At 40.7% G+C, this 14,430-nt stretch overlaps 1 protein-coding gene across 17 annotated transcripts in view; it reads right to left on the bottom strand.

Annotated features, from left to right (window-relative positions):
- Window positions 1-14,430, bottom strand: part of EPB41L2 (erythrocyte membrane protein band 4.1 like 2) — a 210,278-nt gene that overhangs the window by 63,152 nt on the left and 132,696 nt on the right. For all 17 annotated transcript variants that reach the window (XM_032407868.1, XM_032407861.1, XM_032407872.1 and 14 more), the window contains exons 5-6: window positions 5,213-5,255; window positions 1,054-1,129 (exon numbers count right to left, since the gene is read on the bottom strand). In XM_032407868.1, the coding sequence (XP_032263759.1) occupies window positions 1,054-1,129; window positions 5,213-5,255 (119 nt within the window). The remainder of the gene's footprint in view (window positions 1-1,053; window positions 1,130-5,212; window positions 5,256-14,430) is intronic.

Genomic DNA, 14,430 nt, shown 5'->3' with positions numbered 1-14,430 from the left:
GCTCCCAAGCAGCTCACTGTGCAGTTACGAAAGCTATGGTTTATTATTTACTAGCTGAAGCTAATTCGATCACAACTTTCTTAGTATCAGAAAACCCCTATCGAGCAACAAGTAGCAATGCCGGGGAGGGAGCTTGTCATTTATCCCGTCTTGGAAAGGAATCTCCGTTACTCCTCTTTCACGTGGGTATCATGCACTCTTAAGCACTGACAGGACCGATGTCTGACAACAACACTGAACTAGCAGAAAGCATCAGGGGCCCAGGAACCACAGGAATCAAAAGCAGACTTTTTCAGTAAGACCTTGTGGTTTTCTAAAAGTGTATTCTGAACACAGTTTTCCTTGGCCATGTAATCTATGCACCTATTCTTACCAAAGCTAATAAGTCCTATCGCTGGTAACCAAGCTGAATAGGGCTAAGATGTCAAGGCTCTTGTGGATTCAAATGTTCCTTGGTTACTATTCAAATACTCAGTCCCTCTCAGAATCAGTAAATGCTCTCTTGCTCCTCAACTGAATCTTTTATTTGCAACTTAAGCATCTGTTTGTATAGCCCAGACAATCTCAAAGGAGATGGAAATGAAATAGCTACTAAGAAAGCCTACCTTATTAGTCTTCTTTCCCCTTTGAGGTAGGGGACCCCCCAAAATTGGCTTTTTAAAATAATTTCCTTTTTGTACCCTTCTATCACTTTTGTGATTGATATGAGACTAGTACACAGGTACACAAGGGTTATATAATAAAAACCATCTTAGTATTAACCTGAAATATTAAATATCAATGATTTTTAAGTCTAACAACATAAGAAACAAAGTTGCCAGCGATATAATTTTTTTAATGTTCCATTACTCAACTATAAATAGAGAAATTAAAGGAAAGTGAATAAAATTTTTAAAACTGGCAACATTTCCAAGTATTTCCGAGTACACTCATTTCCAAGGAGACTTCTAGAACTCAACTTATGAAAAAATATCTTGGTTTTAATCCTGAAATTACCATTCTTCTCCCAGGGCACAGAAATATATAAGAGCTGTATTTTAAAATATAACTTACCTGGTGAGATCTTCAGTCAATTGAGAAGGATCAGGAGGATAAAACTTCACATTAAAGGTGAACAGCCAAGGAAGATCTGTAATTATTAAATATGGGTATTTATCCAACCAACAGAATGACCACTTATTTTGATAAAAATTAAAGGTTAATGTTCAAACAGTACACACTAGTCCCATTGTAAATCAGTTTGGAAAATTTCATTTTTTAGTTTTAAGAAAACTATTTACAAAAACAATGAAAAATAAAAATTACATAAATGACCCAACTATTAGAGAACAGATTCACTTTTGTTTTTAAAAGATTTATTTATTTGAGAGAGAGAGAGAGAGTGCACATGTGAGCGGGGACGGGGCGAGAGAAAGACTCCAGGAGACTCCTCACTGAGGGCGGAGCCCGATGTGGGGCTCGATCTCAAGACCCTGAGATTGTGACCTGAGCTGAAATCAAGAGTAGGACGCTTAACAGACTGCCCCTCCCAGGTACCCCAGATTCACTTTTTTATAAACATTTACTAATACTTCAAATGTTTTGTACGGTGATATAGTATGTAAAAATTTTACTATAACCTCCATGTAATCGTTTTAAGATTTGTTTTAACCACATTATCTCTAAATGCCAAATTTCCCTACTGTTTTAAAAAAAAAAAGTATTTTAAGATTTGTACATTGTTGGGAGAAGGGAGGCAATAATTGATCACTATAGCCATTCAAGAAATGATTAACGGGCTATCTGAAGAAAGTGTTAAAAGAAATCCCAAAGAAGGGAAAGAATAGTAAAACATCACAAAACTTTAAGACAATAAAATTATTCCCAGGTTTTTATGGAGTGGGTGTAAGTATACTCATCATATGTAACATATGCTTGGCCATACTGTGCCACAAAGAATGAATATAGCAAACAACCATGTCAGAAATGAATTATAAAAAGTACAACATTGTTGGGGCGCCTGGGTGGCTCAGTCGTTAAGCGTCTGCCTTCAGCTCAGGTCATGATCCCAGGGTCCTGGGATCGAGCCCCACATCGGGCTCCCTGCTCCGCGGGAAGCCTGCTTCTCCCTCCCACTCCCCCTGCTTGTGTTCCCTCTCGCGCTGTGTCTCTCTCTGTCAAATAAATAATAAAAAAATCTTAAAAAAAAAAAAGTACAACATTGCCACCTGTACACTAACATTTAATTAGTGTTTGATATGTCATGCTTTGGATGGCTTTAAAAATAAGAAAAGAAAGAAAAACACAACTCTGGGCAGAGGGCAGGTATTGTTTTCTTAAAGGAATCCAAATAATTCCACTGGCCAGAACTTAGGGTTGTGCTCAAAGTTTATAGTATTTCCAAATATCAACAAAAATGTGTGCATGTTATTTCATTCTATCCATATCTGAAGGCCTCGTGGTTGCTTTACTTTGTGGACTTGAAGAAAATTTTACTGAATCCCAGTCTCTTTTCCAACGTGTCATTTTGTTCTTTGTTCACCATCAGTACATTAACACTTTTCTCACTCAAAAGTCAACAAATACTCATTGAATGGCTACTGGGAACACACACGCACTTGTATTGCATTTAGGTTCGGTACATCACTATTCCACTAATAAAGCCAATCCTGCATTTCCGTCCTGCATCATACATTTAAAATACCATAATGGGATACGGGACTTTCCTGAAGAGTGAGACTTCCCGGTCCTATAGCACATGCTGGGTGGGAATATGAGCTCTTCAAGGTGAATGCTAACCCATAATGAAGTAAAGTCAACACAGGATTATCAGTTCTTAATGGATCCTTATTTTCTGTTTTCCAGGTATTACCATAAGCAAATGCTTGCCTGGATAGGAATGCAGGGATAAGTTTCTAATAGAAAACTTATATTTTAGCACTAATAATGTTAAACTGTAAATTAAATATTACCACAAAATTTCCTAGCGATATATGAATAGTCCATCTAGCTATGGACCATTTATATAGTAATCCCATGCAGGTCTTATTCTCGTCCATCGGAGGAAGCTTTTCAGGCAAATTTTAAACAGGAACTAAGAGGCTGTCAGTTTTCAAAAATAACTGAAAAAGATTAACGTTTACCTTTGCTAATTGCCTATTAACTGAAAAGTAACAAAGTATAGCAGTAGCTGGGTGAAGATAAAACTAGCAGTTCTTTGGTCCATTTTAACACGAACAGAAAGGAAGAGGTGAAGGCAATAGCTAAAACTTTGTCCTCAGCTAATTTCCCCATCAGGACAGCACAGGATTCCATTTAGAGAACTAGCTCCAATTGACCAAAAAGCCAAATCCTAATTGTTACTATTGTTCCTCTTGCCAAACCACAAGGGCAAAAGTCTTGAAATAACTCTAAAAAAAACTTCACAAATAATCAAAACACAAGACTGTGATTCATAATCAGCAAGAGTCTTGCCTTCCAAAAATTAGGAATCTCCATGGTTCTCAAATGAGTGACACACAAACACAATCAAACACCAAAACAAGACCACAGGAAACAAGTCAATGGAACATCGATCACGTTTCAGAGGTTATCCTGTTCTCTCTACGGTGTGAGTCACTTGGCAGGTCTGGTTTCAGATAAAGTGAAAGAACCAAGCATCCGTACCTTTTTGAATTCACGTACTCTGCAGAGCATAGAACAACTGTACAAAAGACAAAGGAAACATTCCAAGGCTCTCCCGTACAGTTTCTTCCATAATGGCAGCATAATGCTTGCGTGTCTAGTTACTCCTTTTCTTTTTTTCCCCCTTTTCCATTATGAACCAAGCATAAATGGATGAAACACCAAGATAATAAATGCAGGGAGGAAGAGGGGAGGGGCTGCTGGAAAGAAGGGGTAATAATAGTCAGGGTGGCCAACCATCCCAGTCTGCTTGGGATTGTTGGAGTTTCAGCACTAAAAGTCCTACATCCTGAGAAACCCCTGTCCTGGGCTAATCAGGAAGGTCATTCTATTCAAAGATATTTTCTTAAAAAAGGAAAAGAAAGAGGAGTCTACAAGGAGAAGAAATGGGAAAATAAGGTATATGCTCAGAATTTTAAAAGGGAGCAGAGAAGAAATGATAGGAAAACTACCACAAAGATGAATGACTTCAGGGAGAAAGAAAAGGAAATGAAGAAAACAACCGTAGAGAACCTAACACGAGACAGAAGGGAGACAGTAAGTGACAGAAGGGAAGCATACAGATTCGTTCCAGCACGTTGACGTCAGGAATAATAAAGAAGTAGGGGATGAAACCAACCGTACAAAGGGCATTGCGCAGGCCGGTGCTCAGGGAAATGGTTTCTCCCTGGACAGCTCTGGAAGGGAGTCCGGAAGGGCTGGTGACAACTGTGTTCTCCTGGCTAAAAATTTCAGCTCTTCATGGCTCTCTCCCTTTTCTGCTTTGGTCATTCACCCACCCTAGAGTAACTTAAGTATCCAGAAACCTAGCAGAGAGTTTTCTGCGGCGATGACAGTTCCTGGCACAGATACCCTAAAGCCAGCCACAGGCAAGGCCCCCTGCAGAGGCAGAACCCCTGCAGGAGCTGTAGTTGGTGAGGGGACACGGCTCAAGTCACTTCGGGAGTCTACCATGAGAGCAAACGGGAAATGCGGCAGGAGGACTAGAAACCCAGACGCAAAGAGCACAAAGAGCGGCCTTGGACAGTGGAACAGAGGAGGAGAGAAGATGATCATCACAGAGGACTGAAGAGATGGCTCTCCAGGCTTTCCTGCCCTAGTCTGCACTCCAGGGCGTCTAGGAGCAGTGTATCTACGGCTCTGCAGCCAGAGACAAGCCTATTAATTAAACCAGCTACACGCTTCCAAAACAAAGGAGACAAAGCCATTGTAACCGGTTGCCTGGAGTAAAATTTACATCAACAGTGAAGGTTACAGAAAGCAGCTCCTCATTCTTACCCCCAGAGGAAGGGTCACATATCACTTCATAGTGGTAGACACTGTGAGGGAATATTTAGGACTAGGAGTCTAGAACCTCTTGACCAGAAGAGTCGCTAAGCCATTTATGAAATAAAGTCAGGATTTTACAAAAATAATGTTAGTATCCTTAGCTTCCTTTACGATATAAATGCACTCTATCACTAGTATTCTAGTCTACATTCCTATGAATTTTATTACAGACAGAAATAGATGTAAAGATGAACTTAGATAAGTATGATTATTTACTCACTTCGCAGTTGTCTTTTTATTTCTTTTGCAGGATCTAGCCAGTTCTACAGGAGGAGGGGGGAAAAAAAAAAGGTTAATTAAGCCATAAAACATATTCCAGAGTCCAAAATGGAACAGTTTACAGTTCACATATTTAAGTGTAAACATAAATTCCTATTCCAAGCAGCTTTCACCTATTAGCATTCCATTGGGCTAAGTACTGATTTGTTTTTGAATCTGTGCGTGTTATAAATAAAACATTAAATCACTTTTAAGGTGGGTCTCTTGGGCCTCATTTGCTTGGATCTGAAATCAAACATCTATCCAAATGATGAGACACAATATATCTACATGTAGTCTTTATTCTGTAACAGAACTGCCAGCAATCAGCCCCTGAGGACACTGAAATGACAGCTCAGCCAAGGACAATAATTGGCTCTTTAAAATATATATACCCCAATCCAACACAATTATCTCAACTCCTAAAGCCAACTTCTAAACTTTCTTTTTCCCTGCAACTATACAATGCTATGGAGAAGTACCATCAGATTGGAGCTGATCGTGTCCTTCCTGCTCTTCATGTAACATCCTTTTTAAACTTCACGCCAAGTGGGAAATCAAATCATAAGGAACTCCCTTTCACTTCCCCCTTTCTACCCTTTGAGAAAGTTAATATAAAAAAATTCTAGGAAACCACTATATCTTAAAGCAAAAATGACCAAATTTGAACTATATACTGATTGAAATAGTTGAGTTTTAAACAATGTGGAGGTTAGGGGTGCTGACCCCCACATACAGTCAAAAATCCACAGATAATTTTTTTGACTCCCCCAAAACTTAACTACCTTAGCCTACCGTTGACCAGAAGCCTTACCAACAACATAAACAGGTCAATTAATGCATATTTTATATGTTATATGTATTACACATTGTATTCTTATAATAAAGTAAGCAAGAGAAAAGAAAATGTCAAGAAAATCATGAGCAGATACAGAACCATCCTGTATTATTGGAAGAAATCTCTGCATAAGTGGACCCACACTGTTCAAACCCATGTTATTCAAGAGTCAACTATAATTGGTTTTACAATAAATAAGTTTCATTCATTCTAAAAGTATCCCAAATAATGTAACATTTGTGCTTAAACAGAATTTTCTTCAGATATATACAGCAAATAATTAAGATGTTTGTTGTTAGACAGAAAATAACAGCCCACTGTCTTAACAATATATTGAATTGGTATAACAGAACATTAACTCCCACTATTAAAAAGTAGTAACAGGAGGCCTTGCAACAAAGCCGCATAGACCCCCTGGGTTTTACTACACTGCTCACGGCTTGCACTCAGGGCAGCAAGGATCCAAGGTGTGCATGCTCTGTTTTAACACTGGTGATATTCAAATGTCTCAATAAAGAACTACCAGAGCTTGGTTGAGTTTCATATTACTGGTGTCCCAGCTGCATGGCCCCATTGACGAGGAGGGCCAGTGGGATGCTCCAATGGTACCTCTGGTGCTAAGTTAGGGAGCAGCTCGAATTCTCCCCTTAAGAAAGAGCCTGGCATTCAGTTTCCTTGCCCTGCAGCTGCTGTCCCAACAGCTGGCTCACAAATGGCCGGCTATGAGGCGTGCACAAGAGTGAGAAAAACACATCATTCAGTCTCTAGCCCAGGCAGGGGAGAAGCTGGGGAAGAGGCGAAGGAGAGTCGGATGTGTTATGGCATTTCATCCAGGGAAGCAACAACCACAGTAAGGAAACTGAATCAGAGACAACGGCTGCTCAACTGAAGGGGGGGGTCCCCTCAAAACATGAACACAGAGAAAGAAGAGAATAGAAGGGAAATGACTTCACTGGTCTTAAACGACTAGACAGACCCTTCCAGGTCTCTGGTCTCACTATGTGACAGCTGCTACAGATGCCCTGCCGCAGAAGAAGGCGGAGGAGAACGGCGGGAGCAGCGTCATCTTCTGTGACCCCAAGGAATAACCCTGTGTCCCAGTCACTCAGCACCTTCCACTCTCACCTGCAGCCCCAATCCCTTGCACAAATTCCCTGCTGGGTTTCTGCACAGCATGGAGAGTCAAAGAGCTCTACAGACCCAGGAGAATGAGTGAGAAGTTTCCTTGCACCAGCCAGCCAGATGCAGACGCGGTGTCATTCTCCCGGCCACTTTCCACAGTATGGCCAGCCAGAATATTTGTGGCTTCTTTCCCTTTTTTCAGTCCCTACCCACACACGAAGTGGGCCGAGTTTACCTGCTGTGACCAAACAGCAGCTGCAGAAGGGACTCCTGCCACTCGCCTACCGGTTTTCCCTTTGCTCACCACGCTCACTTCCACACTGTGAGCTCTGCTCCCACCGAGGTCAGGAGGCCTCCTCCTCCTCCCTCACACAACTTTGTAAGGGTAATCGTAGACCCTATTCCTTGTACTTCCTCCACAGTACTTAGCAGCTTTAGACAACCAGTAAGTACTAAATTAATAGCTGTTGACTGATAATCTGCCCACTGCCATGCTCTGGTCATCTTAAAAAACCACAAGTTATAGTATTTTTTTTAGGGTTGCTTTTATATGAATAATTAGCTCCAATGAGTACCAAGATCCTGAGTAGGATGGAATTTTATCATCTAGGGTCATAAATTCATAACTAAAAAGGCAAAAAAATGACAATGTGACTTTTAAAAGAAATACAAGTCTATTATCTGCATTATCAACTATAAATTAATAACATATAACATCTAAATATATAACAAATAAATACTTAACAAATAAAAATAAACTTCTTGGTTTTGACACTTGAAGAGTGCTGCATGGATCAAGAAGTAGACACAAAAGGAGGGAAAAAAAACACCGAGAAGGGCATAAATGCACACGGGTATATGAATGTGCATGCACAGACACACACATGTACACACACACACCCCCCACCATGAGAGATGATGGTGCAAAATTCCAATTCTTTTAAAGATTTGGCCACCATATATATAGACTTTGGAATGAGAGCTACATGAAGTCCAATTCTGGCTTTCACCAACTCTGTGACCTTGGGCTCATTCTTTGGCTTCCTTAAGCCTCAGTTTGCTCAATTCTAGATGAGGATCACAATATGTACCTCATAGGGTAGTTCTTTTCAACCATTCCTTCAAATGCCTCCTGAAGAGTTAAGTACAAATGCAAAGTCCTTTACCCAGTGCCTTTAACAGATGGGCTTTTTTGCAATGATAAATTGACCTATCCCCTTTGGAGAGATATCCCTTCTTCATACAGTTTTATATTTCCAAAGGTGATATGTTACCTAGATTAAAGAAGTTAATAGTTATATGATTATTTCTAAAAAATTAATAAATCAGACACATTATATTCATGGGCCAGATGAAATAAAAATCAGTCCCCTTTTCCTTAGAGAAAACTGTCTGGATAATGTCAGCCCTTTAAGCTGTCCTTCTATAGGGAAGAATCTTCGTGGAAACAAAGGCAGCACATTAAACAGCACAATCCCTTCTCTAATTACCAGTATGACTAGTCCATAGCCTTCTATGTACATGTTAAAGTATTATCTAGCTAACCTTTACTACGTTTTGCCTGATAAGAATCCATCTGGCAAATTTGTTAAAAAGACAGATTTACCCACGGCCCACCTGAAACATTCTCCAGGGAAGGGGCCTGAGAATCTCTGTTTTAAGTGACAGTTGCAGGCAATTCATAATCAGGCAAAATGGGGATTTTTCTCAGTGTTTCCCAAACTTTAAGGTATAGGCAACAATGCAAAGCTAAAAAGAGCTAAAACCCACACCGGATGTCAATAAAATTTATCTTGGATTCTTAGAAATAAAAGTATATTGGCAGCTACACTTAAGGGCAGGGACATTCATTCACTCAATCTGGTATCCTTCTCCTCACCTTCCCCTTTTTACCCCTACTCTGTACCCAAAGTATGAACTCAATACATATTTATTTTCTGAATGAACATCAGGGAAACCAAGGAATAAATAAAAATTACAAGGAATCCTATCACAGGCTTCCAACAGAAGTAAACTAAAATTAAAATGGAGTCCTAGAACCCAGTGTTATTGAATCATCTTAGAACATGAAACTGGAAGACTATGAATCAGTTGGGGGGAAAAATGATGTATCTTTACTTTCACTAACCTCTAATTGAAATTTAGCATTACCATCAATTATGAATGTAGGAGAAAAAAGCCTGGTTAATATCAGCAGTACCTTTAGCTTTGTCATAGAATTCACTAGACTGCCAAAGGAATAAGTGACACAAAAAAAGGTTAAAAACAAAACAAAAACCTGCCTTAGAAGGTTACAGAAATCTAAGGAGCAAAGCAAATATCTATACACATATTTCTTTTTACACTGAAGTCCTTCTATCAGTTAGAGAAGCTCCTTTACCCTACTCCTGATCACTACAAATCTGAGGGTGAAATAGTCTTGGTTAACCAAGTCTTCTCTACAACACTTCTAATACCTGTTACCAGAAAAAGGGTTTAAAAAAGGTGATTTTCAATTATCCTCTAACAACAAAAACATCTACAAAAAGATAAAGCCCTGATTACAAATCATTATATTTAGATTCACAGGATGCTGCTGTTAGGAAGAACCTCAGAGACTACACGGTCTAAATGTCCACGAATAATGGGAATGGCCTAACGCCTACCTAACTGGCTACGGCTGTTGGCACACTTCTGGAACCATGAGCCCAAGGGCCCACTACTCCCTTGGCTTTTGTAACATTCCAAACCTCTACAATTTTGTCACCTCAAAGTGATCCCCTACATTGGTGCTTCTCAAACCTTAAAGGTTTACCCGAGTCCCCTGAAGATCTGGCCAAAACGCAGATTACAACTCAGTACGTCCACCGTAAGGACCTGGAATTTTCCTTTCTAACAAATTCTAGGTAGTGCCAATGCTGGGGCCCCCTGGGTCACCCTTTGAGCAGTATAGACACAGATTGCTTTTAATGTCTTTTCCCAGAAGTCGAAGGCAGAGAGACATTTTTCAAGTCCTTTAACTGGCTTGACAGGTAGATGCCCAGGCTTCACTGGCTGAATATTCTATTGTTGACAGCCTCCTGCAGAAAGCCCTAGCACATCACACTGCCTTCCACGTTCCTACATAGAAGTGGGTCTTTGAACTCCACCCATCACACTAAACAGCTGTATCCAATAACGTCAAGCCCTACAGTCTTTATTCCACCAAGGTGCTAACCACTTTCACCTGACAAAGAAGAACAGCCAAGCCCATCAACCAACAGCAACCCATTTGTGGTCCTCAGTGGTCTGCAGGCCACTGAGCAGAGCAGACCTAGACATGGACCCAGGACACCCTCACAACATCTACATCCAAATCCCCCACCCCCCCCCACCAAGACACATCCATCTCGCCTAATTCCCTTTCAGGCTGGATGCTAAGACCCCAGTGTTAGAAGTTTTTCAAAACGCTTAGCTGTGCCTTCCTCAGTCACGCTTGGTGCTTGTCAATCTGGCTAGGTGAGAGACATTAAATTCACCCGACCCTGTATTACCAAACGTTAAAAGTGTAAGTAAGTTTGCCTAAAATCTGCAATTTCCCTTAAGAATTTATAGCACTGAAGCAGATCCCTTTTATTATACCTCTGCCTAAATTAGGTCTAACAGAACACCACCCTAATGCTGGCATTAGCAGAAAAGTTACAGACTTTCTACGTTACAGTAGAATGTTCACTATGCATTTGGGAGAACATGACTCAAACTTCTGCTTATGGTATTAGAAGGTACCACTAGGCTGAATATAGAGTTTTATTAAAGAATAGTTTATATATGACAAAGTCTAATAGTTGTGTTTTTCTAGTTTCTGGAGGGAAATGGTCAGGCTATCAGACAAACACTTTAATCCATTTTCATAAAGTTAGCTGTGGATATCAACTACACTTCTAATAAGCTCCTCTTCCAATATGGCTTGAAGCAAAATAACATAATCACTGGGCCAGATACCAAACTCTATTAACATCAAAAATTCAAGACAGTATTTTTCCCTTTAAAGAGAGTCCAAAACCCTTAATGATGGTTCCAGTTAGATAGGAATACAAGAACTATAGGGACTTGAAATTCCATATATAAACGAGTAATATGTTGCTTGATTCCACATATTTTTAACAGCATTTTCCGTAGTAAAGTTTACATAAAACTTCTCAAGAGACATTAAAAAGTTCTAACACTAATAATGATAGATTTTCATACTTAGAGTAAATTGAAAGGCTTCCAACTCAAGATCTCAACCATGAGACACAGTACTACAGTAAAATCGAAGGAAAGTTTACATTTTCTCTCCATGGAAAATTTTCATACAAATAATTATGGCTTAACCTCACCTTCAATTCATGTCGAGATAAGTGACTGAAACTTCTATAAATACAGGTAATATTCAGCATGAAGCAAGCGGCTTAAATTCCTTTACCCTATAGTATCCTATTGTTGAAACTGTATGGGTTTCAAACACAACAGGACTCATTAAGCTAAGCTGATACAATGGTAATGATATTCTGTGGAAAAATTTAGGACACCATTCAAATCTATATTAGAAAAATAAGAGTTCTTTTGCCTAGATGTCTTGAGGACTGAATTTTGTTTACATCTGTGAGAAGGAATAAAAAAAATTATACAAAAGTTATGAAAGCATATCAGATTACATATGAAAAATATACTGCCAAATACATGTGAGAGTTCTATTAAAGTTTTTTTAAACTTTAGAGTTTAAAAAAATGTTCTGAAAAGTTTCTATCTCAGAAAGGACACCCCACTGTTTATTCCCTCAATGTTCTATGTTAAAGCCTAGATAACAAAGTGTGTGCCTAACTGTATGGGCATTTTCATCTCCCGTTTCACAAGAGAAACTACAAAGTAAAATAAGGACTTAGGAGTTCCTTATTTAACATTAGCATTTTTTTTTTGTCAGTGAGGATCCTATATAGAACCCCTTCAAACTTAACTTTATCCTAATATTCTCTGCCTCAAGGACCTGAGCCTCTCCTGGACTCCGGCCATCCCTGCTCATGCTGAACGCGAGGTCCCGTCATCACACAGAATGCTCCACCTCGTTAGATTTCATCATCCCATTCTCAGATACAACCTCTTCCTCTCCTTCTAAGTTTCCTACCCATTTATTGTCACTACACCTGCTCTTCAGCTTCTTTGGACTTTCATCCCTTGGCTCCAGCCATCTTCTCCCAAACTGTTAGCCCATTTCAGCTTCAGTTATGTTCCCTCCCGGGTCCCCCATGAATAATCAGCTAGATTACCATCCCAGCAGCAGTTCCAGTTTTCAAGATCTTCTGTCCAAATTATGGTAACCACCGTGAACACAGCCAACTGGGAACCCCCACAATACTCCATTTCTCCACTATTACACCCAGGGTGCAGGTGGCACACACCGATTTAGTCTGTTGCCATCCCAACTGTATGATCTCCAATCTTGGCTGCGCTGTCAACAGCAATCCACATACCTGTCCTTAGTCGTCGGCCTCTCTGGGTCCCCAGTGCTACCCCCTAGTCACTCTTAGCAGAGGATTCCACCCTCTGTTTCTCAGAGCTTTGAGGCCTCACCTCACTTGACAAAGACTGACTTCCAGCTCACCACTCCTGAGCTTACTCCTTACAGACTCAGGGTATGAGGCTGCCCACTTTATTCAAGGCTTAGCCTCTTCTTGACTTCAGAACTTCCTTCCATCATCCTTTCTTCCTCTCTCTCCAACCTCACCCTTTCCTTGGGCATTCCCACAGCCGAAGTCGAAGTTCTTTCCATCCAAGCAAATCTGTCAACCCCCAAAATCCTTAGTAAACGCGCTGCACTGTCCAATATAATAGCCAGCAGTCACAAAAGACTACTTAAAATTTAAACCTGTACTAATGAATAAAATTTCACTTCACTTCCTCAGTCACACCAGCCATATTTCAAGGGATCAATAGCCATCTGTGGCTAGAGGCTGCCATACTAGATAGACAGAGCAGGTCTAGAATATCTCATCATCACGAAAAGTTCAATTGGACGGTGCTGGTCTACATTCTCTTGTCATTCTCCCACCTGTCCTTCTCCTCACAGCCAGCTTTCCTTAAATAATACTTTATACCCACTCTCACATGCTTTTTTTTTTTTTTAAGATTTTATTTATTTATTTGAGAGCAAGAGAGAGAGAGCAGGAGCAGAGGGGGGGGGGGGAGGGCAGCAAGAGAGGGAGAAGCAGAGTCCTTGCTAAGCTGGGAGCCCGACTCGGGGCTCGATCGCAGGACCCCGGGATCATGACCTGAGCCAAAGGCAGACACTTAACCGACTGAGCCACCCAGGCGCCCCCATCCCACTCTCAAATTCTTTACTGTTAACTTTCCTTACCCCTCACCTACTCCCTGATCCCCAAACATCATCTAGCCAACAGCCTACAAGCATTTCCAACTTAGCAAAATGAAAATGAGATTTTATCTCTGCCCCCAACCCCAAACTGCTGTTCCTCCCCCAAAGTCCCAGTGTAAAAGTCCCCAATAAGCTCCCCAGCTACCCAAGCCCCAAGCGTGGGACTTATCCCCCAACCTCCCCATCACCCTCATGCCGCAGAGATGATGGGTCACAAAGTCATCTACAGACATTCCCTACTTAGTATCTGTCTCTTCATCTTTCCTCCTCATGTCACTGCCCTAGTTTCTATCACCTCTGGACTAGACAACTGACCTTCCTGCCTCGGCTCTTAGTCCCCTATAATCTCCCTTCACACCACCAACAGATTACGCTTTCTGAAATGCAAATCTGGCCATGTCACTTTTTTTTTTTTTTTTTTTTTTTTTTTTTAGATTTTTTTTATCAGAGAGAGAGGGACAGAGGCAGGCAGAGGAAGAAGCAGGCTCCTTGCTCAGCAAGGAGCCTGATGTGGGACTCAATCCCAGGACCATGGGATCATGACCTGAGCCAAAACCGACTGAGCCACCCAGGTGTCCCTGGCCATGTCACTTTCTAAAAACCCTTCATATCAGGATAAAAGCCTAGATTCCTTAGCACAAGATACAAGACCTTCCAAAAAATGTTTTTTGCCTAGCTTTCCCAGGATCATCAGCATTCCCCACAAAGCCAACCGAAATTAATCCATGATGTAAGTTAAAACACTGTGCTTGCTGAGAAAACAGAGCTTCAAGACAAGTACCCAATTCCTCCTTCCAACTTGCCAATTGCTCACAGTTAAGAACTGTTGCATTTTTGGGGCGCCTGGGTG

This window comes from Phoca vitulina, unplaced genomic scaffold (assembly GCF_004348235.1).
Source record: "Phoca vitulina isolate PV1807 unplaced genomic scaffold, GSC_HSeal_1.0 scaffold9, whole genome shotgun sequence".
Lineage (NCBI taxonomy): Eukaryota > Metazoa > Chordata > Mammalia > Carnivora > Phocidae > Phoca > Phoca vitulina.
The sequence above is the reverse complement of the archived record's forward strand: the minus strand, read 5'-3'. Positions and strand labels throughout refer to the sequence as shown.